This window comes from Pelecanus crispus, chromosome 2 (genome assembly GCF_030463565.1).
Source record: "Pelecanus crispus isolate bPelCri1 chromosome 2, bPelCri1.pri, whole genome shotgun sequence".
NCBI lineage: Eukaryota > Metazoa > Chordata > Aves > Pelecaniformes > Pelecanidae > Pelecanus > Pelecanus crispus.
Window position 1 is genome coordinate 163,266,375 of NC_134644.1, and position 27,827 is coordinate 163,294,201.

The 27,827-nt window shown below is 39.6% G+C and overlaps 2 protein-coding genes across 4 annotated transcripts in view; one reads left to right on the forward strand and one right to left on the reverse strand.

Annotated features, from left to right (window-relative positions):
- WASHC5 (WASH complex subunit 5) overlaps positions 1 to 23,031 on the reverse strand; it is a 34,638-nt gene extending 11,607 nt beyond the window's left edge. The window contains exons 1-14 of one of the 2 annotated variants that reach the window (XM_075704633.1): positions 22,733 to 23,031; positions 20,247 to 20,392; positions 19,053 to 19,137; positions 18,682 to 18,782; positions 17,573 to 17,765; positions 15,396 to 15,548; positions 6,892 to 7,005; positions 5,595 to 5,766; positions 4,592 to 4,719; positions 3,649 to 3,778; positions 2,433 to 2,545; positions 1,642 to 1,808; positions 927 to 1,002; positions 108 to 218 (exon numbers count right to left, since the gene is read on the reverse strand). In XM_075704633.1, the coding sequence (XP_075560748.1) occupies positions 108 to 218; positions 927 to 1,002; positions 1,642 to 1,808; positions 2,433 to 2,545; positions 3,649 to 3,778; positions 4,592 to 4,719; positions 5,595 to 5,766; positions 6,892 to 7,005; positions 15,396 to 15,548; positions 17,573 to 17,765; positions 18,682 to 18,782; positions 19,053 to 19,137; positions 20,247 to 20,392; positions 22,733 to 22,918 (1,875 nt within the window). In that variant the 5' untranslated portion in view covers positions 22,919 to 23,031. The remainder of the gene's footprint in view (positions 1 to 107; positions 219 to 926; positions 1,003 to 1,641; positions 1,809 to 2,432; positions 2,546 to 3,648; positions 3,779 to 4,591; positions 4,720 to 5,594; positions 5,767 to 6,891; positions 7,006 to 15,395; positions 15,549 to 17,572; positions 17,766 to 18,681; positions 18,783 to 19,052; positions 19,138 to 20,246; positions 20,393 to 22,732) is intronic. The other variant, XM_075704634.1, reaches the window with a different exon arrangement.
- Positions 23,032 to 25,454: 2,423 nt separating this feature from the next.
- The window catches only part of NSMCE2 (NSE2 SUMO ligase component of SMC5/6 complex), a 134,534-nt gene continuing 132,161 nt past the window's right edge, over positions 25,455 to 27,827 (forward strand). Inside the window, exons 1-2 of one of the 2 annotated variants that reach the window (XM_075705915.1) lie at positions 25,455 to 25,491; positions 27,289 to 27,436. In XM_075705915.1, coding sequence (XP_075562030.1) covers positions 27,304 to 27,436 — 133 coding nt within the window. In that variant the 5' untranslated portion in view covers positions 25,455 to 25,491; positions 27,289 to 27,303. Of the gene's footprint in view, positions 25,492 to 26,730; positions 26,738 to 27,288; positions 27,437 to 27,827 lie in introns of those variants that run through there. The other variant, XM_075705916.1, reaches the window with a different exon arrangement.

Consider the following 27,827-nt stretch of genomic DNA (forward strand, 5'->3'; position numbering starts at 1 on the left):
AAGAGAAGAAACAAACATAGTCAGTATATTCTCATTAAAAATAATAAATCTTCAATTAAGGAAAAGTAATTAGAAAACAAGACAATTACGTTTCTTCAAATGCTTACCTTTCTAACATAGGAAACCAATTCGCCAGAATAATACTGTGATACACTGAGAAGATCAGGACTGTTTGCTTGATTGATGCGGAGAAGTGGCAAGTCAAGAGCAGAAGCAAGCTAGAAATAAAGTCAACATTTTAACTTCACATATCCATTTTTCTAATATAAATTGCATGCTTGAACTCTCTCGCTCAGGCTCTTAACCTAAAACTCAAAGCGCTAGATTCTTCCTAAAAGAGGTGTTACAACATCAGGTTTGCCAACAGAAAACAAAAAAATTGTTAAAAGTCAAAGAAGTCCAACAGTCTATAATGCTACACTCCCTTATTAATTTTTTTAAATCTTACCAGTTGCATGAGATATTTTTGGTTGTGACTTTACATTCCTCCCCATGCTATTTCCCATTCTTATTTCTACATAAAATATTTTAATCTGATGCCAGATCTTCATCATGACAGACAAAGCGCATAGCCAACATAACTTTTCTAATTCCTTCAGCCTCCTCTGATAACATATGCAGGGGATTCCATCTATGCACCAATGTCTCCAGCAAATAACTGTAATGAGTAGAGGCTGGATGATGAGACTTATTTGCCTAACAGGAGCAATATAACTGGTTGCATAAAAACCCCATGCATAACTTGGTTTTATTTTCTTTAAAACTAACCTTGAGCTAATTTAATACAGTCTACAAAATCTGGATATAGAAAATGTTGGTAAAAGGAAGTTTTGACTCTTTTGTGACTTCACAGCCTTAAGGCCTATTTAACAAATGCTTTGGTTGACCTGCAGCGTTCAAGTACACTCACTGTTGTTCATACTTACCTTTAGGAAAGTGGCTCTGAGTTTAGTTACCATAGATGGACTGACTCTTATGCTTTCCTGCATGATTGATGTAAAGCTGGGGTAGGAAACAAACAAAAGAAATCAGCTTCTTCCCCTGAAACTCTTATTTTCAGCTCTTAAATCATATGTCCCCAGCAGCAGTGTAATCTAGAAATGGCACAGGAGATCACTAAGGAACTGCACTAAAGGAGGATTTTGGTCTGAAGAGATTTTGGCTAGGAAAAACCTGTAAGATAAAGGGGTAGGTGGGGCAAAAGAAGAGGGCATCAGGGAGTATTAACAGCCAAGGTAATGAAGTAGCAGCTCAGCAAAATCACACCACGGAAAAAGAGTTCTCTAACATTTATCTTTCCTTGTTTGTTTTTGGTTGAAACAGGAACTCCAGTATTTTGGAGAACACTTAATTAGACTAAAGGCTGGAGACAGAAGCTTAACAAAATTGTTATAGTCATAACAGGATAGACAGTAAAACATTACAGTATCACTTAACCTGCAGCTAACAACATGACAAGGATGGCTGTTTATTCTTATTCAAGTTGATGAGAGTTAAATATACTCAACAACTCACAGAATAAGGCTTCAAGACTGTTTTTAAATTGGAAAGTTTATAGTATTAATAATATTTATGCATGTTATTTCCCACAAGTTTCACGAATGATGACTGATTTAGAAGAAAAAGCTCCTGCTAAGATACCTGTCAATTAATTGCCAAGCATAAGAAAGATCACCAACTATCTGCATGGTGATCAAGACCTCTTCTTTAATGTTGATAGTTCGGATCATCTGATGGAGAAATTTGCGGGTGTCAGCCAGAAACTGGCAAACTTGCAGGTTAGTTTCCAGCTGGTGAAACTCTTGGACCTTTAAAAAACAAACAAACCAACCCCATAAAACAACCCCTTTTTTTTCTGTTCACCTTTAAGGACAGCAATACAAATAGATCAGTAAACTGATATATTTCTTCAGGATGTTATAGTAAGACACTTAACAAATCCTGGCCTACTTTAGAGAGTGTTAAATAATAAATTTCACAAAGTTACTTGAGGAGGTGTACTGTGAAACACCATACTGAGTATTCTTTTATACCCTGGAAATAGAAGAAATGTACACATAACAAATAGGGATATTTTTATTTTGCCTTTCAAATTACCCTCTCTAGCTTCAAATTAATTTATTTTCAGAATTTCTAATAAAATGAGTAATGTTGCCAAATAATGTTTAATACTGAATTCATTTCTTTGAAAACCCTACTAATCCTCAGCTGCAGGTGGCATCATTTTTCATGCTATATCCTTTATTTTACAATCGCAAGGTCTATAAGCAAGTCCTGCTGACTATATATAAAACTGCAAAGACCTACAGGCTTAAACAATTGTTAAAATGCAGATCTGTTTTGTAACCCATCTATTGGAAGTCAGTGCATGTGTAGCAAATGCTATTTTTCAAAAGGACAAGGTCATTTATCTCAAAATTTCTTTGCCATACCTCCTCCAGTGCCTGTATTAGCTGCACAGTTTTTCTGCCTGCTGCAGTGGAATCATCATAGTTTAGAGACATTATTTGCTTGGAGATTTCTCTGAACCAAGCCTGAAGATTTTCTGTGTAAGAACAAGAAAAAAATATTTGCATGTATGATAAGCAACAAAGACACAGGGAACTTGCTAGTCAAAACAAACAGACAAGCAAGCAAGCTATACACATAGGAAATTCCTTTGAAAGTTTTCATCTTAACTCTTACATTTCTAGTCTTTCAACATGCAGACCTGTAAAGTTGCAAATGCTCACGTAAGTTTCACACACAACATTAAAAAAGCAACTACGAACACAAATGGGCATTACAAAATCTATACAAAGATGATACAGCCTTTTAAATAATAAATTTGTGTTTTATTAACTGTTTTACAATATTAATTGCTGTGGCAGTTGCAATTTCTATGTTTTAGCTACAAGTTTGCTGACTTCAGAAAGACAAAAGGAAAATATTTCAGTAAGGTAATTCTGCTTTTAAGTGGAAGCAAGTGAGAAAATTGCCTGTATTCTGGGTTTTGTTGTTTTGGATTGATCACAAATGTTGCCCTTACATTGACACTTCATGCAGTGTTCCTGATCAAATGAGAGTGTGATTTACAATTCTTTTTCTTACCCCAGTTCAAGGGTGAGGCGGGGGAGGTATTTCAAAAAACAGAGAAAGAAATTTGGAAAGAAATACAGATTCAATGCTTTTAAGTCCTTGGAGAACTTGGAGAATACGATTCAGTGCAGATGAGAAGTAAAAGAAGGTTTGAAAAAATGCTGATACAACAGAAATCCAGGTTACAGCTAGGGGAAGAATGAGAGGAGAGGTTAAACCATCCCCATATTTAATGGGCATGATCTTCGCACTCCTTTCTACATAGAGCACAGTAACATGAACTCCATTATACATAGAAAAGTGAACTGGTATTTCATAGTCTTACCTGGCATATCTAAATAAAGTAATAAAAATATTTTTAGAAACATGGCCATCTAAATATTAGGTACTTAAATATGACTTACATATGGAATATATGCAGAAAACCTGAACAAGACAGCATGTAAGAGACCTCTGTGGACATGAACATTTTTCTTATTACATTAGCTTCATGTATTTTCTTTTGGTATCAGCTTAGAAATAAAAAAATAAAATTACTTTTTTCCCCACAGTTTAGTTTTTAATAATTACCATTTTTCTCCACTCTAGTAAGAGGTTTAACTCCTGAGAAGACATCAGCAAGCTCAGTCATCCTTTCAGATCCCTCTTTTTTATAGTTCTCCCATTTTGTTTGTTTTTCTGACAGCATCTGCTTGAACATCTATTGAAAAGTGAAGCATTTGGTTTACAAAACTGGCAAGATGGCATACTACAATAGATGAAACAAAATACTGAAAATGGATGGAACTAACTTACAGTGATTACTACATAACTTCAAGATCTTGCCAGAATATTAAATATAAAATTAAAAAAAAAAAGAAATACAGCCAGTGTGATGGACATACAGTGACAGAAATGTACTGAATTTTAAAAAACAGTATGATGCAGATATGGTTGATTTTTAGTCACTGATGAAAATATCCAGTAACTTAGCTTAGAGATCTTAGAAGACTCTGGTCTAATATTCCCAATTCAAAAAAGCATATACTTGAAGTTAAGCATACTTTTATATATTCTACCAGGTTAGCACCAGAGCATTAATGGGGAATCTTTTAGAAATGGCAGAACTTCATACATAGGTGTAAGAGTTTTCTTAGCAGCTTATCCTCAACATACATAGGCTTTTGTCTCTGTTTAAAAGAAAGCCTGAAAAAGAGAAGTATGACACGATAAAAACTTACGCAGCTTCCTCCACAGATTTTATTATGTCTGTTCTCAGGCTGTTCATGCAAAATTCTGAGTAAATATAAACACGTTGGGTAAGAATGAAAACAGCCAATTATTGAGAAAACTGCAGAAGTCACCTCCAAGCAATAGTAGTTTGTAATCTTCTATAGAAAACTCACAATTAACAAATCAAAACAATTGTTCTTTATGTAAGTGGACTGCGCAGTAAATGCACCACTACTATTCAAGTCTTCAACTCTGTTCTGCCACTCAGGGGAAAACGGTGAAGAAGACAGCAGCACATTACCTCTTTCAAAATGAATTCAAATTGAGCTGTATCCAGAAGAAGCTGGAAAAGGATCCTGGGATTGTACCTTGAGTCTGTGAGAATTTGATCCTTTATCTGGCGGAGACGTTTGTTATTTGGATCACAAGCTGAAAATGGAAAGACAACATTTCTCCACTGTTACAGAATTTGGCCAAGCTTTTCAATCTTTGTAAACAGACTTTTTTGTTTTAATAGCTTGAAAGCAAAAACGTTTTGCTCTGATATGTAAGTCCCCACCTGTTCTCTATTTACATGGGTCTCACCACCCTTGTACAACCCTTCCTTAGAATAGGAAATAATTAATGTTTCTGTCATGCTTCAGCCTTCTTAAAACTCTTCTGCTGGCTTCTGCAAACTAAATGTGAATTTAGTACACCTGACTGAGAAGCCCAGAGATCAACATTTCTGAAATGGTTACAGAAAACACATGAAGCCCTCTCACATAACAAGAAGCCCCAAAGACAACACAAGCATTCAACCAAGAGAATGTCTAACTAGGTAAGTTTACAGACCCAAACTCATGTCAGAGACATTATTGAACAGTTTCAGCTGAATTTCAGTTCAACAGAATAAAACACTTGGTTTTAAATTATTAATTACTAAGATATTAAGAAGCTGGCTACTGCTTTCCTTTTGGTGCTAGGTAAAATGTTCAGAATGATGATTTAAGTGATAAGGCAGAAAAAGATAAAAGTTGCCAGACTTTTTCTGCAGAGTATTACTGAACAGGGTCGTGACTTCTCCTACTACTTTTTATACCTGTGTCTAGCTTGCAAGAATGAATCAAATGCACGTGTGGTGTTTCAGCCAAAGACTTTAGAAGACTGTTAGCAAAAGAACAGCTCAACAATCTATTGACAACAGTAGACGAAACTGCTGACTTCAACAGCGGCACACACTGAACTTCCATCAGGACGTAACATGAAGCACCAGTACAGCAGGATTAACAGCTCTGTAATAAAAGTCTATTATGAAGTCTTACCTGTGTCTGCAGTATGAAGCATCAGCCAGCGAATTGCTACATTGCAGTCTCGCAGGCAATTCAGCAGCTTGGGAATATTGTCCAGCACCAGCTCTTCCCTTAGACAGCCTTCCTTGAGAAACTGCTGCACCTGAGTGTGCACTCGCTCAGTGACCACAGCATATCTGCTTGCCTTAGAATATACAAAGCTTGCATCAATATAATCCTTGCCTCAAATGGAATACATCATGCACAATGTGACTGTGGCTTCCAAAGAACTTAAAGGGCACACAGATCAAAAAAAGTGCTATAAAAACTATTATCATTACTAGTAGGCCAATATCATACACTGCAACTGTGTGACAAAGGATGCAAGCTAAATTTTAAAGTAAAAAGCCTGCACAGGAAGCACAATGTTTCAAAAATGCAGACTTGTAAACTTCCTATATTAACTTAGGTATGCTCTAGATATCTCTCCTAAAAAATGTTACTAATGCTTTATTGCCTAATGTGAAAGAACAACAACAAAAATCTATTCCAGAATGGAAATACTTGTTACAAATTAAATGTCAGTTCTACTTAGTGAACTTCTTCTCTAAAGACTAAGGAAAAATGTCTGCTCGTATTCCCTAAGTTTACTAGACAACATATAGTACAGTTCTCAGTAGACACTTCTGTGTGTTCTTTCCTGAGCACTGGGGTCAGATTCTAAGGAGGCATTTAGCTATCATCAGTCAAATGATTTGTTGATTGGGCAAACAATCAACCAACTCAGTGTTATTCACTGGTTTTTTAGGCATGGAAAAAATTATTTCACATAAAAAGAATTAACTACGTTGCATCATCTAACATTATGGTATCATTCTTTTAAATCAGATGCTTTTTCCAGATTATTGTTCATGTAATTTGGGAAGCCCCATTAATTTGGGAGGCTGCCGCACCTCGTCAGCGTAGATGTTTAACTTCTAAAACTGTTACAGATGAAAGACCAAACGCTACAGTCAGCTTAAGACATCCCAGTACTGAACAGCATGGCAAAGAGTGCTAGCATCTATTCAGTCAAGTCAGAACTCTGAAGCTTTTAGGGGAAACAAACACTGCGAGATGAAGTGAAACAAGCAGTGCTGTGAAGACCAGATTTTGAAACTCTGAAGTATTTTTAACTCAAAGTTATATACTCAAAGTACTGTACTTGAATGTAATACAAATAATTGTATGCAAGAAAAAAAGACCAATGCATTATTGATGTCATATAATATACTTGAGATGCCCACACAGCTTGAATCTTCCTAGAAATACTTAACTCTGGCTTATGTACCTGCTCTTTGACATTTGAAAGATCCAGTGTGTAGTTGAGGGCAGTTTTAGCAGCTTTGTAAGGTTCCCATGCTTCTGCTAGATTTACAGTGATTCCCATGTAAATGCTAATAACCTAAGATTGGAAGCAGAAAACAAGAAGCTGCAGTTACATTTTATTAAGAAAAAGACATACTTTTCATTTAGCAATGTAAGTAGAAACTGATATGCTGTAGGTATAAATACAAGAGTGGTGGTGCATTGCCCCCTCTTTTCTCTCTCTTCAACCACTTTACGACCTCAGGAATTCCAGACCGCGGCCTTTGTGTAGTGAGTTGGTCAGTTAAGCGCCCCTTAATTGTACCAGAAACTCCTACATGGTTGAAGCAGAAAGCGGTCCTGTCCTTATTAAAATCTCTGTATTATGGCTAACGAGGGGAGCGAGAACAAACAGCTATCCGCGACAGCCTTGAAACAGAGCGGTATCATCGTTGCTGGAATTCCAGCAACTACCAACCCAAACTGTGGCTCGGGTGGAAATTTACTGGTGACTAAAGCCAAACATCTCACGATCCTATAAACAGCAGTCCTAAGTGAGGCCCTTTGAGCTCTCCTGGACTGCAGTGGGCTGCACCAGCATCTCTCTCCGAGTGGGACGCCTCTCAGAGCTAGCAAACTCTCAAAGTTTGCCACAATCAGATGTCCATTGCTGAAGACGGACAGTGGAGCCAGGGCTGAAACCCTTCACTCCTCGAGGCTCAACCCTCGCCCGCTGAGAAATGCCAAGACATTCAACGTGAGTATTTCACTGAACTGGAGGGGGATTTTTGAAAGGTATACCATTTTTTTATATATATATGTACTCAAGTTTGTGTGTATGCATGTGTGAATCAGTTTAAGTAGTCTGTAGATGTACGATTTAATTTCAACGTGAGTCTTACACTGCTCCATTACCCTTATTCCTATAAACCGTTGACCAAGTCTGAGACTAAGCTTGGACCCAGCCGCACCTAGACTCCTCTCTGAGAAGGAGTTTAGAAAGCAAGGGGGTCTGTTCTGAACCTCGTGACTCAACGGGAGGGTCCTCCTTATCCCCTGCATCCACGATCTCTCTCACTCGAGTGTAACCTAATTTTCTTTTATGCACTTCTTCCATGTACCAGATATACACATATATATATTATCCTTATTCCTATAAACCGTTGACCAAGTCTGAGACTAAGCTTGGACCCAGCCGCACCTAGACTCCTCTCTGAGAAGGAGTTTAGAAAGCAAGGGGGTCTATTCTGAACCTCGTGACTCAACGGGAGGGTCCTCCTTATCCCCTGCATCCACGATCTCTCTCACTCGAGTGTAACCTAATTTTCTTTTATGCACTTCTTCCATGTACTAGATATACACATATATATATTATCCTTATTCACATAAACCGTTGACCAAGTCTGAGACTAAGCTTGGACCCAGCCGCACCTAGATTCCTCTCTGAGAAGGAGTTTAGAAAGCAAGGGGGTCTGTTCTGAACCTCGTGACTCAACGGGAGGGTCCTCCTTATCCCCTGCATATACAATCTCTTTGTGAATCATTACAGCTCAGTGTAACTTAATTTTCCTTTATGCACTTCCGTGTAGTAATAGAGTGAACCTTGCCATCTTTGAATCTGTAACTAAGTCACTGTTTTGATCAATTTTGTCTAATCACTGATGACTGAGTGCTATTAAAATATTAGAATCAAATCCTGCAATTTGCTACAAGTAAATTCTAAACTGCTACTAAATCAAACTGTGTAAAGTCACTCATTCACAATAAATTAGCATAATCAGCAGGATTCACAAACCTGCATTCGTGACAATTTGGCATAGTTGGCAGGATGGCAAGTAGTATCACTGATTAGTTAAAAATGCATGGAATAAGTCTGAGTCCCAAATTCTCAGAAGAATGGGCTCGTGATAATTGGAATGATTGGGAAGCTGTGGAAAAACAGCTAAAAGTAGCCAGGGGAAATATTAAAAATGGTAAAGGAAAGGGAATCATTTGCCAAATGCTAGGCACCTGCCTGGAAGCTGCCTGCAAAGACAGAGAAAGGTTTAATAAAAGGGAGCAGGATCTAAAGGACGAAATAGAAGGCAGGAAGACAGCTGAATTAATACTGTCCCTACAAATTGAACAACTACAGAAACAGCTACAGAAGGAAAAGGAGGAAAAACAAAAATGGGCAGAAAAGGTTCAGATGATGCTCATGCAAGCTCCCAATTCCCTTGACATTGTACAAATTAGGAAATTAATTGTATCCCCTGAAGAATGGGATGGAAACATCTGGGGTGATCCCGATGATAACAAAACGGGGAATGATGATTCTTTACCTCCTCCAGATGCCCCTACATATGTAGGTAGGCCCATTATAAAACCAGAAGAAACTACTGGGCCTCGGGGTGGAGTAGGAAACTGTACCCAAATAATAACCCCATTTGATCCAATCCAAATGGCTAACCTACAAGAATCCTATGGCCGTAAGCCAGGCGAAACTGAAACTGAGTATTTATGGAGAGTATGTTTAACTGGGGGAGATAGAATTTTACTAAACGGCGATGAAACCAACGTATTTTGGGGCCCTGGTGTCTTTTTAAATGCTGGCCCCATGCCTCCAGATGATCCCCACTCAATAACCAGTAGAGTGGCATACTGGGCTGGTGAAATGGATGTACGGGAGAGAGGAGAACCTCTAGTAATACCTATTAAATCCCTAAATGAACTTTCCACAGCTATTACAAAAGCTGCCTGTATCCAGGCCATGTATGATCGCGGCGCTCTTGACATTCCCATATTAGCAATCGTGAATCATGAGATGCTAAAGCCATTAATTAAGGGAGCCCCTGCTATGCTCAAATCCTACCTCATTGCAAAACGAGATGAGATAAGGAGGAAGGCAGAGTTCAAAGCCCTATTGGACATGAGGGAGGTTGCCAATGAGCAGGAAAGGGTCCTGGTGCACAGAGATCTCCCCACCTGGGAAACACTGATGCATGACATCATAAAACATGGGCGAGAAGTGGGATGGAGTAATCAATGTGTTGAAACTGAAAATCCTAATCATAACATCAGACAAATTAAACAAACACCCCAAAATAGTTCCCAGGAACTTCAACCCATAAATTGTCGACCTAGGGCTCGGAGGTGGAGAGAACTATATAATCAAGCATTGACATTAGGCATTCCAAGAGCTGTAATTCAGAGACAACCTGCTAGCGTTATCCAAGATCTAATTCATGCATTTCAAAGACACAATCAGAGAGAAAACATTTCAACCAGGACAACTGGTTATGGTTAATTTACCACAAATTGGAAATGTGCCTATGACTTTGACTAAACCTCGTGGCACATTTGCTTGGGAAGCTATTGATAACAGTGGTACAAAACACAGAATTACTACTAGGTGGATTTATCCTGTATCATAAAAGGGGTAACCTGTTCGGACTCTCCCCGCCGAAACAGTTTTTTTTTTTTTTTCCTCTTTTCTCTCTCTTTTGCAGCACCCTGCAGGACAGCAAACGGAAATGCTGTGTTCATGTTACTATTCCAAACCCTAGCAACATCGCTTCTCTTAGCCTGTGATCAAAGATCTATCACCTACCCCCACTGGAATTGTTGAAGGCTAACTCTGAAACTTAGCTAACATCATAGCAGGCCAAGATGTTTTTGTGAGCTGGCAAGTAAAAGACACTTAATCATCCCTAATCAGAAGAACAAACATTCAGCATCCTTTAACCAAAGACATCCCGGAACAACTAGACCTTGAAGAAGTACTGAGAAACTGATAAAAGAGAACATCCTACCCCAACAGGTGCTGGAAAAACTGGACGATTGCTGAAAAACAGTAATGGGGGGAAAGGTAATTCCAGCAGGGGGGATCACGACCACCGACTCAGTTTAGGACCAAAAAGATTTAACCCCCCCCACCCATAAGGATCATGCATGCTAATTTACACAGCAAGCAAGGCTAATTAGAATATAGTTGACCAATAGCAATTAGCATGGTAATTACTAACTCTGTAAGTTTTGTGTACAATTAAAGTGCAAGGGGAAAAAAAAAAATTCAGTATCTCGACTCAGTGTGCGGATTGGATTGTTGCACACTGGGTAACAAACTCCCTTTGTGAAACAGCAGAATGAATCTCACATTGGTGAGAAAACTGTTGCAACATAGTGACCTGAATCAACTGCTGAAAAGAGTTCAGAACAATGGACAAAAAACTCTGATTACCATCCATCATGACACAGAAAAGACACATCATATCCTAGAACAAGTGAAAAAAGATGGGGAACATCACTGGTGGGATACCTTATTCGGATGGTCACCAACTGCAACAGGAATTCTGAATCGACTATTGTATCCTATTGTAATCTTACTCATTTTTACTGTATTATGTTTGCTGTTGAATATAGTTCTATATGTTAGAGTGTGGAGAATAGCTAGACAGCTGACATTGTTACTAAAAACCTCCTCACATATATAAAACTGTTTAACCACATTTAACCAAAACTTGATAATTGAGTAAGCCGACCAAAAATTTCCCTCAAAATTACAATTGGAATATGGCATTAATCTGTTTATAGGCACAGAGGCAAGAGGCGACCACACTGCCACTCTGTGGGTGAGATGGATTGACTTTAGTCATGGGGAGGACTGTGGTGGTGCATTCCCCCCTCTTTTCTCTCTCTTCAACCACTTTACGACCTCAGGAATTCCAGACCGCGGCCTTTGTGTAGTGAGTTGGTCAGTTAAGCGCCCCTTAATTGTACCAGAAACTCCTACATGGTTGAAGCAGAAAGTGGTCCTGTCCTTATTAAAATCTCTGTATTATGGCTAACGAGGGGAGCGAGAACAAACAGCTATCCGCGACAGCCTTGAAACAGAGGGGTATCATCGTTGCTGGAATTCCAGCAACTACCCAAATTGTGGCTTGGGTGGAAATTTACTGGTGACTAAAGCCAAACATCTCACGATCCTATAAACAGCAGTCCTAAGTGAGGCCCTTTGAGCTCTCCTGGACTGCAGTGGGCTGCACCAGCATCTCTCTCCGAGTGGGATGCCTCTCAGAGCTAGCAAACTCTCAAAGTCTGCCACAATCAGATGTCCATTGCTGAAGACGGACAGTGGAGCCAGGGCTGAAACCCTTCACTCCTCGAGGCTCAACCCTCGCCCGCTGAGAAATGCCAAGACATTCAACGTGAGTATTTCACTGAACTGGAGGGGGATTTTTGAAAGGTATACCATTTTTTTATATGTACTCAAGTTTGTGTGTATGCATGTGTGAATCAGCTTAAGTAGTCTGTAGATGTACGATTTAATTTCAACGTGAGTCTTACACTGCTCCATTACCCTTATTCCTATAAACCGTTGACCAAGTCTGAGACTAAGCTTGGACCCAGCCGCACCTAGACTCCTCTCTGAGAAGGAGTTTAGAAAGCAAGGGGGTCTGTTCTGAACCTCGTGACTCAACGGGAGGGTCCTCCTTATCCCCTGCATCCATGATCTCTCTCACTCGAGTGTAACCTAATTTTCTTTTATGCACTTCTTCCATGTACTAGATATACACACATATATATTACCCTTATTCACATAAACCGTTGACCAAGTCTGAGACTAAGCTTGGACCCAGCCGCACCTAGATTCCTCTCTGAGAAGGAGTTTAGAAAGCAAGGGGGTCTATTCTGAACCTCGTGACTCAACGGGAGGGTCCTCCTTATCCCCTGCATATACAATCTCTTTGTGAATCATTACAGCTCAGTGTAACTTAATTTTCCTTTATGCACTTCCGTGTAGTAATAGAGTGAACCTTGCCATCTTTGAATCTGTAACTAAGTCACTGTTTTGATCAATTTTGTCTAATCACTTTGTTAATCACTGATGACTGAGTGCTATTAAAATATTAGAATCAAATCCTGCAATTTGCTACAAGTAAATTCTAAACTGCTACTAAATCAAACTGTGTAAAGTCACTCATTCACAATAAATTAGCATAATCAGCAGGATTCACAAACCTGCATTTGTGACAACGAGACAACTAAACTTTTTCGGTAGCTGCTCTTTTTGCTCCATCACCTTTGGAAATCAAGGAGTAAGAAAGACTTTGAAATAAAAGGCACAGAGTTAACTAGAGGCTTAATATTCTGAAAACAAGCTGACAGTTCTTTCAGTCACTATGTATGATCCTTGGCCTCCACTTTTTTCCCCCCCCATTGAACTTATAAATTCTTATTCACTTCCATGATGTTATGTGGGAGACTGACAAAAGCAACTGGGGAAATGACTATGATGGGGGGGGAAAAAAAAAAATCTGAATTAATCCTACTTTAAGAATGCCCAAAGGACAGAATTGAAATGTAATGCATCTTCTGTGGTGAACACAAACAGAAGGAAACTATGATTCCATGCTGTGATTTTTAAGGAGCAAAGAGGAACTGATTTCAGACCCCTAGCCCAAGTTTGAGTGTGATTAAAAATACAGAACTGTGATTGATTTACAAGTGTTTGTAAGATAGTTGATTAAAAATTGAAGTTTTGGGTTACTGACAGACAAAGGATATATAGAGCTGTAGCATTATGAGCTTTGTCAAGCTGTTGCTCCAATATGCCTCTATCCCGGAGTGATAACATATAGGGAGACACTGTCAGCCTTTGAGCTCTTCTGACAGTGTCAGAAAGGAAGGTAGTAAAGGCAAATGGGACACTGGTCTGGCGATACGAGGACCCCTCTCATATTGTTGAAGTGAAGCTCATTATTTCCTGTGGATGACAGTTCCTCAAAATGCTACACTTCAACTGCTAACGATGATTTGAAACCAGCCTAAGAGTCAAGTATTCTTTATGATGCAGCTAACTCATCCATACCTGATCACAAGAAGATAGGTGTTGTCTTAAAACAAGTTTGTACTATGAAGTCAGGTGAATAAAAATGCTGGCATAATAAAAAATTCACAATGTCAAGTTCTCATTTCCAAAATATGCTTGCAGTTTTTCAGAAACTGATAGGTTCTAATGTCCACTAAAATAGCCAGCTATTACAGTTTCTTCCCTCCTTTCTTCACTATTCCACTTAAGGTACAGAAGAATACAATTTGAAATTAATAGATACACACAAATTAATTTATAGTTTTTCTGTTAAGTCTGATTCCTTTTGATATAGACTACCCGGGGACTCTATTGTTACATGCCTGCCTATTTCAGTATCATTTTTTGCAGACTATGGCTTCCGGATGGAAATCCTAAATCTCAATACTGAGACACATAGTAATTCCATTTTGATCACTGCATCGGAAAACATCTACAGAATGGCACAGAGTGACAGGTTTTGCTTCTAAGTTATTTGGACAATGGCACGGAATGAATCCTTAAATAAGTTTTCAAATAACATCAGCATGGGGGGATTTGTTGGAGAGCATGACTGCCATCCAGAGCACCCTAGACAAGCTGGTAGAATTCACCAGCAGCAACCACATGAAGTTCAATAAGGAAAAATACAAAGTCCTGCACTTGGGACAAAACTAAACCCTTGCAACAGCACAATCTGGGAACTGACTGCCTATGTAACAATTCTGCAGAAAAGGACCTAAGTGTCCTGCTGGACAAACTGAACACTAATCAGACATGCAGTGTTACGACAAAGACAAACCATGCCCTAAGCTACGTCAGCCACACTGTAGCCAGCAGACTGAGGGAAGTGATTATTCTCATCTAGTCAGCCCTCATGAGGCCCCATTTAGAGTAATGTGTCCAGATTTGAGCTCCTCAGTATGAGACAGACATGGGCAAACTGGAATGAATTGAACAGAAGGCTGCGAAGACACTTAGAAGGACCCACTATGAAAGTAGGGGCTGAGGGAGTTGGGTTTGCTTAAGCTGGAAGAAAGATGAGTAAGGGATCTGACTGTGGTCTTCCACTACCTAAAGGGAAGTTATGAATAGGACAGAGCCAGACCCATCTCAGACATGCACAGTGAAAAGACAAGAGGCGACAGTCACAAGCTACAACAAGGAAAATTCCAGTTTTACAGAAGGAAGAAATTCTTCACCATGAGAGTGATTAAGCACAGCCACAGGTGCCCACAGAGGCTGTAGGTATTTTAGATATTTTTGATATTTTCAAAACAACTGGACAAAGCCCAAGCAACCTTATTTAACTTTGAAGCTAGCCCTGCTTTGAGGAAAAGGCTGGACTAGAAGATGCCTATATTACCTTCCAGCATACATTTTTCTATGATTCACTTTACCACGATGGTATCAAGAATGGTTGATTTAAGTACTTTAGACAATAACTGATATTTTTAAAGGATAGCTTTCCACACTTATCCAGAAGGTTTGACTCAGACTGCTTCATTCTGAACAAAGTAAAATTTCCCCTGAGAAGAATCTATTCTAGTTCTAGGACATTATTATTATTTTCTATAATGCACACTGTAAAAAGAAGGTAAATTGTTCCTATAACATTAAATCCAGGGAACAGTTTTAAAACAGGATTATTTTTTTACCCAATTATCTGGAAAGTATTTATCCACTATCTCTCTCATTTTTGCTTGTTGAGTGTGAAGAATAGAAGGGTCAAAATACAGTATCACATAGAGCATAGCAGCCTGAGTAGCCAGGGCAGTGCTGCGGTGTTCTGGTAATGGATATGCAGAAACCTAGGAAAAGGGAACAAAGCAAAACAGAACATAATAAAATATAACATAAACCACTTGCAAGCACACATTAAAGAGTATGCTATATAGACACTAGGAGGCAAGCAGGATATGTGGGTAAGCTGGATATGCTTACACATGCAGCATACTTACCAGAGATATTTTACAGAACATAAAAGTTGACTGTGTAGATGCCTGCTAGCTTTAACAGGATATAGTAAGATATTACTATGGTGTAAATGAGTCAAAGGAGGGATGAACCAAAGAGCTTAAGATGACTTGAAAGGAGAGTTAGAAATAAATATTTCATAACAACCAGGTATGTTTAGTTCATCTCAGATAGAAACAAGTATTAATTTCACTTAAGTAAGAGGCAATTAGGATGCAGATAATTTAATTATTCACCAATTCCATGTACCGGCAAGATCAAAAAGATTCAAATTATCAACTGAATTTTCATTTTAAAAAAAATAGGATAATATATTAAAAGAATTCCACGCTAACAAAAAAGTTGGCATCAAAATCATATTCAACAAGACATAATGATTTGTCATTAGGAAAATAGTTCTCTGCTTTTATTTAGTAACATTCTATTTTCTTTAATTTTGTTTGGTTATTTCATTAGGTTAAATGTTCAGACTAGAAAGAAAAATCCTAGTAAGAAAAAAGGAGGCTCCTAGTAAGAAAAAGACTTCTGCCCATTGCCATCAAGAATAAGCTGCAAGTATCAAAGGAGATAACACCTCAGACATAACATAATTTAGTAAAAGAGACTGTATTCAGTTCAGGTTGAGCTGAAGATTTCTACCCTACTTTTTGTACTACATTTAGAAAAAGCACGTAGGTTATAATCATGCTTTGTATAGAAACACTGATCTTTTTCATTATCAGCAGTAAGCACTACAAAATAAAAATCACAAATTGTAACATTCTTTTAATGCAAAGGCAATAAACGAACAATATTATATAAAAAAGAGGAAAAGTAATTTTGATACAAAATATCAGCTGATTTAGGTAAGATTTCTAGGTTAAGTACTTTACAAGAGCATAGTCTCACAAACACTTCCCAGTTTCCTACCAGAGACATAGATTATGTCATAAAATGGGCTCTCTTCACAACTTGCTAAGTTCTCTTTTTTTTTTTCATTTCTAGAACTCTGCACAAGTTAAAAAATTCTTACAGTACAGTACCGTACCTGAAAAGGCATTTTTTCCTCTTTGAAGGTTAATATGTCTCTCCAGAGTATGAAAGTGTTTTCAATAAGGTCCCTACCTTTAAATTATTACTCTTGCCTAAAGACTTAAGCCTTTGTTTATTTCTGACAATCATTCATTAATCTTCAAATGCTCATTTTCTGGCATCTATAAACTGCTTCAGTTTTCCAGGATTCACTAGAAGTGTGTCAATAATTACAGAAATAAGATTGCTTGTCCATGCTAAAGACTGAAACCTGCTCAAAAGCAAATGCTTTGTTAAAGATCTCTCAAAGGAGTCATATTAGAAAAGGCTGTAAATATAGTAGCCATCACTCATACGTTGCTTCAATTTTTGTTCTTTTCCTTTATTAATACCATTGTCACAGTTAAGAAGTGCAATACTACTGTTTTTTTTTTTTAAACACAGTCTACTAAGGGATGATGAATCTCTTTGCAGTAACTAAAAGAACGGGACTCTCCGAAGGAATTAGTTATTAAAAGTGGCCAATAATTTATCATTTAAAGACATTAAATATAAAAGATTTTTTTTTTTTACTGTGAGGTTGGCCAAACACTGGAGCAGGTTGCCCAGAGAGGTTCTGCAGTCTGCACCTCTGGAGATACTCAAAAGCCAACCGGATGCAGTCCTGGGCAACCTGCTCTAGCTGACCCTGCTTGAGCCAGGGGACTTGAGTAGGTGATCTCAAGAGGTCCCTTCCAACTTCTGTGATTCTGCGATTTGTTTTTTTCTGGGCTTCATAGTTGAACTAACCTGAGAAACAATTTTATATTCAGTTTTAGATCCCTCCTTTTATCTCACAGTAACTTACCTGGTTATAAATGTCATCTGACCGTAAGCGGCCAATAACCATGCTAATGAATGTTTCACTTATGGGTACCCTGCTGAAGTAACTCTCAGGGTAGTTTGGAGGTCTTTTAGCTCCAGGTTGGCTTGAGTATCCAGTGCTTCGAAGCAATTTACAGATATCATCTAAATTGGAATCAGCAGAAGATCGGGCTGCACTGTTTGACAAAAGAAAGGAACAAAAATTGAACTGTATAACCTAATCATCTTCTCTTCTCCCTCCCCTTGTAACCACACCCTTCCTCCAAGAAAATGATCAGATGATAAGGTCTGGAAGATTTTTGGTTGTTTATTCCATGAATTTAACGTTCACCATATTATAGGAGGACACTGATATATGTCCATACTGGAATCCCAGATAAGCACACAAAGCACAAACAGAAAAATGAACTTTATTCAGGAACAGAAACAAATAGCTTTATATTTGGAGGAGGAGCTTTGTTCTGTTTTTTGTTTTCTTTTTTGCTCCCCATTTCTGAATTCCCCTTGTCAATCCACTTCTGCATTCCAGAGTTAAGGAATCCTCTCTCATTATATACTGAGAGGCATAAACATAGTCAAAGCAGCATAGGAACAGGATACCTCCTTTTTTATACGTGTGAAAGGTTTAGCACTGATACCCTTTGAGACCCTAACTGCCATACAACGATGCTGTCAACCTACCCTGGAAACTATTCGTTTGACTAATCAAGTACTGTAACTACAAGGAGTCTGACTCACAATACATACAGGACTTTTCACCAAGATTTGCTCACACATTTGGGAACCTGTGGTACTTTCAGAGCTGGCACTTGCAATGTTAAAGCTTTAGCTGAAAGTTTATTTGTCAGTGGACTTCAAATTTCTATTGTGACAGCATGAAACATCTGTTGCTCCAGTTTTATAGCTAGATCTGCAAAATCAGCTAATGCAAGGTGCAGAAAGCTCTGCAGAATTATCAGTCTAGCTGTATGTTCAACAGCCAAAAAGTTGCATATATTTCCATTTGTCTTAATTCAATAACCTAATTAACTGAATATACTAGATGTTACATCCTTTCAGCCTTGAGTGCTTCTGAAAACCAATATACATTACCTGTATCTGTAGTAGGAAACCAACATTCTTTCTCTGACTTCTCCTTCAATCTTCTGGTCAATGACCAGCAGCATGACTCCATATAAATAGAGCGCTTCACACTGTTTAGAAAAAGGAAGAACAAAGCGAAGAAATCACATAAATACAATTTTGTAGTAACATGCAAAGACAAACATGTACTGGCAAACTAACCCAACATCAACTACGTAGTCAATACAATATGAAAAATGGTGGGCTGTATATTTTTGGTCTTTGTCCTCCTAAAAGTGATTCATAGCATTTCCATGCATTCGGTACATTTAAATCTTTGTTATTTTGGCACTGAACTAGTTGGTTCATTTTCTGCTATTACACAACTGTTCAATACTTACTAGAAGCTGTTTTCCATCTTCATTAAGGAGGACTGTTTCTAATGTTTGCTGAATGTAAATTCCTTCATTGAGGTCATCTAAATATCTAGGGATCATAACAAAGAGTTCGTAATTTATTATTTTGCTCTCAAATCGTATTTGTCAGAATTCAATTGGCCAATTTTCTCTGAAAGTCAACAGACACATCAGAACATTTCCCTAGTACAAGCAGCATGGAGTTTTTCAGACAAAGAAGAAGAGATGCTCTGCTATGAAACCAGAGGCTAGGACTCCTAGCTAGAGCCAACCAGTTGGCAGAAGCCTCCTTCCATATCCTTGTGGTGTATGCAAAACACACTAGAGGATACTCTGTAACTTACAGCTAACATCCTCTTAATCTTCTTATGGATGGACAAGAGCCTGAGAAGAGAGTACTGAGAAGGCTTCTACTCCAAAATGTGGTAAAACTGTTGTTTTCAAGTTACCTCAAAAATATCTCCTGGAAATACCATAAATTTATCTCAACTGCAATTTGGAAGGTAGAGCTAGAAATAGAGTATGTTCATCTTGATTATCTGAAGATTTCTTCCTATTAAAGGATTTTCTAGTAACGCTACTTATTAATAAGTAATGTTAAACATTTAATCATTTAAACATTTAGTCTTTTCATATAAGATCAATAACAAAAGCAATTCTTACGCTTAAGATTCTCTGGAGCTTTTCCTTATAGTATTTCATGAACCTTTCATAATTTTTTTTACAGGTAAGAGTAGCAAACTTGAGAATATGGCAACTCCGCTGAAAAATCAAGTTCAGGAAAACAATGCCAATGAAAGTTAAAGAAAAAAACCTATCTGATATTCTGGTTTGCAAGACCACAAAAAACTTAGTTTAATAATACGGAGTCGCCTTCTATTAAAAAAAAAAAACACAACCAAACTTCAAGACAATCTCCAAGATAAAGAAGAAAAATCAGCTCTAATGTACAACTGAGGAAATGAGGTAGAGAGGTTAAATGTTTTCAAGTCATATATTAAGCTAGTAAGCAACAGCAAGAGTAATTTAGTGTTCGCTCCAGCGATCCAGGTTTCCAGGTGCACATGAATATGCTTCAACAGCGAGCATATTGGGTCTCTAAGGAAAAAGCTTCTCATTATTAAGACTAAACAGTAATCTAGTCTTTAAGAAAATCCACATGTATTTAAGATACCATACCTGTTTAAATCTACAATGTATTTATGTACACTCTGAAAAGCTAGATAAAATCTCGTCAAAATTTCAATATTGTTTTCACGAAATTCTTCATCTAAATCCAGTAACTCAGGTTTGGCTTCCAGTCTGCCTTCACACGTCTCAGGCCCCTAAGAAGAGAAATTCATCTTTAGAGACAATATTTGACTTCGACCTCTGTTTGACATGTCTTCAGTAGGACCCAGAACATGTGCAACCACCACTGTGTGCACAACACCAGAACTAACATTTCCTACTAAAACAAGAATCTGTAGCTTTCCAAGCTACTTTATGATTAAACATTGATTCCATAAAGATGAGTTTTACACTTTGTTACAATCTGCATTGATTTTAAATACAATTTATCCTATGTGCTGAATGGAAAAGAATATCTAACGCTTTGGGTAAAGCCCCAGTGCATCTGAAGCCACTGCGTGCTTTTCATAGAGCAAACTATATGCCTGCTGGATTGTTTTTCATTTACACATTTGATCTGATTGACTTCTCAGCTAGAAACCATAACATTGAGGCCTCACAAACAGTTGTGAGCTTAGTACCTTCTCTCATACATTTAAACTGCTTGAAAGTATTAGACCTATGTGAGGTTGTTGGGTTTTTGTTGGTTTTGGTTTTTTTTTGTTTGGTGGCTTTTTTTTTTTTTTTTTTAACAGACTCTGGATCTAGCTCAGCACTAGTCCCCCAAATTAATGCAGAAACAATGTCATTAACAACCATGGGGGAAAAAGGGTTGGGATGAAGAGCCTGACTTCCTTAAAGCAATGGTACAAACTTCTTTAACCATTTACCACTGTCAACATTTCTCATAACCATCATTTTGTCTTACACCCACCAGCTAAATGAAAATATGATTAATTTAACTGAAAATATTATTAACACTTAATTGAAAATACATCTTTCCTCAGACCACTTCCACAGCATGAGATCATTGCTTAAAAGGATTTAGTCAACACAAACGCCATAAAAATAACTTAAAATACAGTTAAAATAAAATATCAAGCTTAATACCCAGCTGATAATTGTTGTGTGGTTTGAAAAACATTCTTCTGTTTCTCTTTTTGTGCAAAATACCCATGTAAAACAAAGGATAAAAGCAGGCCCCAAACTGCTTCTGAAGTTCAAACACATGAAGTAAACAGCCTGAGTTTTCAAAATCTCAAATCTCTTCATATTAGGTAATTCTAAGAATCATGAATACAGGAATGGTGCATTCACTGTGAAAATATCTGTAAATTCACTAATCTCTGCTTTATAAGTACATTTATGGATTTTCTAAAAGAGCAGCAGCACTGTTGTGCTTCCTTAACATTAAAAAAAATCTTACAATTTCAAGGATAATTGAATTTCTCACCAATTATACCTATCTACTTTTAAATTGTCAAGTAATTTGTGTAAAAAAGAGACTTCTAACACACACTTAGATCTAAAGGTATCTTGGAAATTATTTGTGCTCAGGGTTTTCAGTGTCCAAGGCTCACAGTTAGTGCTTGAAATTTACAACTCTTACTAACAAAAAAAAAGCCAAAAACCACCCCCACCCCCCGCCTTGCTTTACTATTAACACTTCTTGAATTGCACAATCCAGATAAAGTCAGATTAGACAGTCTGTAGTTCCTTCTTAATCATGCTGGAGAATGACAGAAGGAAATAGGTAGTGCAAGAAGCTCAATTTTGTAAGGGAAACAAGGGTTTTTCATGGACATTACTCTTGGATTTGTTTATTCAGTGCATGTGACAACTCCAGTGAATGAACAATCACAGTACTGTCAAACAGGAAAGCAGAAAGCAGTTTTCATGGCTGCAAAGAATAAGCTACAGATAACCAAAGGAAGATGGGCATACTGCCCGCAGTGCTGCTCCACAGGAAAACAAAAAACTGCACAGGCTCAGAACCTGCTGGTGAAAGTATAATTTAAAGTTTCCGCAGGAAATAAGAATAATTTGGACACCGCCCCCCGCCCCCAATCCAATACTCAAGTCTTATCTAATCAGTACCCATCAAACCTCACAAGCCAGATGACTCATCAAACATTCTGAAATGTGGAGCTGCAACTGCTCTTGTATGGATGCACTTAAAATTGCCTCCTCCTTTGTGCCCTGATTCTCCCAGTGCAGGTACTGTACCTATATTCTGCCTGGGGGCCTAAGCACTGAACCTTCCCTAGACTGTTTCTTGCTCACTAAATGAATAAGATGAGGCTGAGTATGATCAGAAGCATATAAAATACAAGACAACCCAGAAGCGGAATGTTAGCATGCAAGCACATCCCAATTGCTATCTCATTTTGGTGAATTTTTGGTAAAAACTAGGCAAGTAGGAAGTCATGATAGTCAGTGCTGGAGAATGCCGATAATAAACACAACAGCCAGGCATGGCTGTTTCATAACCTAAAGCATCCTCATGTGCGGGACAGCAATGCTTTAAGGAGAAGTTTAACAATAAAAGGTTTTACCTTAAAATAACTGAAATCAAATATGATATCCCCATACTTCTGTTGATCAGCCTTGTCCCTTAGCCGGAAAACACCAGGAATAAATTCGGAAAGTCTCAGAAGTTCTGCAATGATAGCATTTCCACAGGAGACAATCCGAAGAATTGCCTGACCACAGAGATTGTTTTCAGCCAGAAAATCAACCATTGTGGAGCTGGACACGACAGAGCGGCAGAACTCCTGCAGTCAGATTCTGATCGTTGGTCTTTAGGTTATTTGAAGAAGAAAGTCTGATGAGAAAACTAGCTGCTCCATTAATAACCTGTAAAAACAAACCCACACACATCCAGAGTGGTTCATATTCATGTTTTTGATGGCTTAATCTATGTGGATCTTAAAGCACACTCTCAAATCTTTCAATTTATGAGATCCAAGTTATCCACAGCTTTGTAAAACGAAGAAAATGCACCGAATTAATCTTCAGCACGTACGCCGCGTTTGACTTAACGATCACAAATACTGAAGCAACTGAGAGACAGGGAGATGGCAGCAAGGAAAGCAAAAACATGTTACAAGATGTGTTTATAATAGCCACTTTAAAAATACAACCAAAGTGATTGTAACAGGCGTTAGCAACAAGGAAAACCTTTATAGCAAATGGAAACGGCACAGCTCCATTCCTTTATTTATCGCTGTTAGCTGCTGTGCTGTGGCTGCATTTCCTGGTCACCGTTTTATTTATTGACATGCTTCCTGCAAGATGCAGAGCACGGCACTGCTAAAACTCAGCTTTTATGTTTAGAAACGTTTATGGGAAGTTACGAGTTGACTTGACTTTTCACCGACAACCTTCCAAACCACCGAGATGGAGTCAAGACGACGGCGCCTCTTTCGCCCCAGAGTGCGAGCCGGGAGCCCGCCCGCCCGTGAGGCGAGGCGAGGCGAGGCGCAGGGCGCTGCCGCAGCGACCTCCCCCGCAGGGCCCAGGGCGGGCCCGAGCCCCACGGCGGCCGGAGCAGGCTGCAGCGGCACCCGACCCCGCTCCGCCAGCACCAGCGCCGGGCCTCCCGCGCCCTCCCGCCGCCGCTCTCCCTCACGGCGAGACGGCTCCCCCCTCGGGGCAACCGCCGCGGCGCGAAACCAACCGCCCGCCGCCTCCCCTCGCCCCGCGGCCTCCCCGCCGGTGCCAGCCCCGCTCGGCGGCGCTCACCCTGCCCGCCGCCGCTGCGGCGAGTGGCGGCAGCGAGGAGGGTGCTCGGCTCCCTCAGGGCCGGCGGCCGCCTGAGGGGAGCGGCGGCGGCGGCGGCCCTCCGTGCGGCGCGGCGCGGCGCGGCTCGGCCCTCCCATCAGGTGACGGCGCCGTCATGCGGAGAGGCGCCGGCTGATGAGGCGGTTCCGCCGCCCGCCGGCACCGCCCTCCCCGGGCCCAGCTCGCCCGCCCGCCCCTGCCGCCCAGAGGGTCGGTGCGGGGGCCACCCCCGGGCCAGGAGCCCCTCCGCGCCTCGGCTGCTGGGACTAGGTGAGCAGCGGCCGCCGGTGAGGGTGGCTGCCTTCGCCGCCCCTGTCCCTGTGGCGGGGCGCGGCCCCGCTCTCCCGGCCGGGGCAGCGGGGAGGGGATGTGGGGCCGTCGCCCTCCGTGGGCGACCGACCCGGGGCGGGGTGGGCCGGGCCGGCTGCCCCGGCTCGCCGTGGACGGGGCCGGGAGTCAGGTGGAGGAGGGCTGGCGGAGCGGAGCGGAGCGGAGCGGAGCGTCCTGCGGGCTGGGCTCGCTCCCGGCCTTGGTAGCGTCTCCCCTGGACACATGGTCACCGAGTGGACCGAGGAGGCAGACACTAACCCTGGCAGACAGTGAGCACTTGTCACCTACAGCTCTTACGTTACAGAAGCAACTATTTTTTTTTTTTTTTAATCTCTGCTTCGTAGTTTGGGATGTTGAAGCATGGAGAAATTAGATCATTTGCTCAAGTGTTTAAGTGACAGAATAGAAACTGTAATTTAAGTTTGCTGCTTGGGAATCCTCTCTGGACCGTTTGATCACTTACTGTTGAAAGAAAAAAACCTGCCTCGGTAGTCTCACTTGATCTCCTTTTCAACTCTGATTTTGCTGGTTGTGTTTTCCAGAAGTGAGGGGGCTGGGGAGTGGGAGTTGCAAATTTTAAGTGCTTCATTGATGCACCTGTTGAAGACCTTCCTGGCAAAAATCAGTGCCTTAAAAACACTGCTGAGAAACGTGGCTTTTCCTCTGAAGGCATAATGGATAGCTGCAAGTTGAAGAATTCACTTAAAAATCCAAGAGTGAAATCTTTGCTTGGGATCAGAAAGAGTTTCCAAGAAAAATTATCTTTCATTTAAAAAAAAAAAAAGGACAATTTGTCCAAGAGTACTTAAATTACTTTCCAAAAGACAAACTGAGATGAAACTACCAATGCAATGATATGATTTAACATTGTAAACGATAACTTCTGTTTCTGTGTAGTTTGCCTAGCGCTTCCACAAATGTCAAGAGAATGAAGAAGCCTTTTTAACTTTTCACTGTTGTTTTTTGCAGATTCCTGCCTTTCACAGTGTGTATCTGTGAAATTTCCAAAAGAACAGCAGACTTTCTCAGTGAGTGAGATTTACCAAGTTCAAGAAGGAAATTAGGTTCTCACTGTTAACTTTGATACACTAAATGGGCCCAGAAAGCTAAAGCTGCTAACATGATTTTATGTGACTATTTAATAGTGTATATTTGGATCACAGAGGTTCTACACAGACAGTCATGCTAAGATGGCAAATAGGTGTGTTTAAAAAAGTTAATGTAACAGCTGAAAGCACTGGTTATTTATCTTTAAGAGCATCCTTTTCCTTTACTTTCAAGGAGTTCTGTAAGGAACTTTTTCCCTGTCTTTTGTTAGTTTGACAGCCTCTAAAGATCTCTGAAGATAGCAGTCACTGTCTTTTGGTGGGGGGAGCATGAGCTGACATAACTGGAGCTGCTGTTGAAGGCCACTGGCTCCTCTGTGGCAAGACGCACCTTTAGAAGGGGATAGAGAGCGAGGCAGTTTGTATGTAATTCAGAAATTGAAGTGGTGAACTTGAGCTGTTGTTAAAATGTTGGAAGCACATGACCTAAAAATGGTGTCATAAAACACGGTCTTGACTGGCCACGCACATTTTTTAAATTGAAAAAAAGAAAAAAAGATAGGAAGGAAGACATACGGATAGAAGAGAGCATGACAGCAGGTGTTCAGGTCTCATAATCTGCATTATGTTCGTGAGGAATGTGGCAATGTTGTTCAGGTTAGGATGAGCACGAGATGTGGTTCTGGAATCCCAGGAAAATAGCAGAGGGAGATACAGCCTTAGGTATGAAAAGCTTGAGCAAAGCTTTGTCCTTTCTGTTTAGATGTTTTCCAGATTTCTGTTGGATTGTAGCCTGTCAAAGGCTATTGATAGAATGACTCAGCCCCTTGTTATTTTGTGTACAATTCAGATAAAACTTCTTGTATACCCCAAATTATTGTGGATTCCATTCTCTCCCTCCCCCAGTATAATCTCATTATAGTCCTTGAACATACGAGTTATTTTTTACACAGACTAATGCAGCATTTCTGTCTGTCCAAGACTTTTGTGGGGTTTTTTTGTGAACAACTGTGTATTGAGAGCTGAGCAGTATTTTTCTTACCTCCTGCAACTTAAAATATAAAATTCTGCACACCAAGCTCATGTTTCTTATAATAGCTACATGTTGTCCAAGCGAGTTATGGCAAACCGTGAAGAAGGAAGAGCAGAAATTGGAATTTTTGAGAAGAAACCAACTGATGTGAACAGTGTGCATAGGCACAGTGTAAGCAAACCCACTTGAAGGTTGTATTAATGACAGAGGAGGAGCAGCTAAACCTTGCAAGGCTGTAGGTTGTGTATCTGTATTGGAAAGGAAGATGGTGGTAAAGAAGATAAACATGATTCCTGTGCAGCACTGTTCTATGCTAATGGAACTAGAAGTTTGTGACATCTTCAGGGGAAGTAGGCACCATTTGTAAGGTGGGCTTTTACTTAGAAATTATGCTAGATGGTTTACTGTTAAATACATTTCTTGGAACAGTTGCCCTTTATTAGATTTTTTTCCAAGGGCTAGCTGTTAAAACAGGCTTGTAGTTGCTGAGGCTGAATTGGATGCGAGAAGTCATATTTCTTTCTAGCCTAATTGATAATATGCCTAGAAAACACAGACAAATTTTTGGACATGTGGGCTTCTTTGGTTCTGTAATAGAGCAGTAATTTTCAAGCGAACATAATCACTGAGTTTGAACCTCATTGTGGTTTAGCAATAGGAATGAGCAGATGAAAACTGTAGGTTGCTTTTTGTGGTGTAGTTTTGCTTAATATTGAATAGAAGGTGAATTGAAAAGCTCTGGTGAATTGCAGTTCCACTGAAATCACTGACATCTTGAGGGCTAACATTTCATCCCTTCTGTCTGATGTTTCAGTGGTTCTGTTGACTGTGCTTTTGCTTAGCTATCTGTACTTCTGTTTTCTCTCCCAAATTCTTTGGGTGTAAGCTGCATTCAAAATGTTCTATCTGTTATTTCTAGAGTAACGATTTCAAGATGCCAGGCGGTGCAAGAATCTCATTTAACTGTGTGGACTCCTCTCTCTCATCTCTGAAAAACTGCCAGTCTTACATAAATACTGGAATGGATATTGCTACTCACGTTGCCCTTGACCTTGTGGAAAGTTTCAGTAAGTATTTTTTCTCTTGTATTGCATCTGACAGATGAGTCCTAGGCCTACATATTTTGACTTAGTTACTGTCAGTATCCATCTTCATGATAGGAACTGTAGCTTTTCTGGCTAGACCAGGGTGTTTTCATTCCAATCACTTAATTGTCTTAAATGATAAATTCTGTGAGAATGGAAATACCAGGCAAACCTTGTCCCAGCTTTTGTAACACCCAAGACTAATGGTGTTGCAGTGGTTGTTACCCTACAGCTTTGTAAAAACTTTAATGTTGCTGAATGAGATGGAGAAGGCCTCTTAAGTGGGTGAATAAAATGACTTTTCATTCTAATACTGCTTCTTTGTGTGTGTTTTATTTGATGTTTTGGGGCAAGATATATTAAAATAATGCTA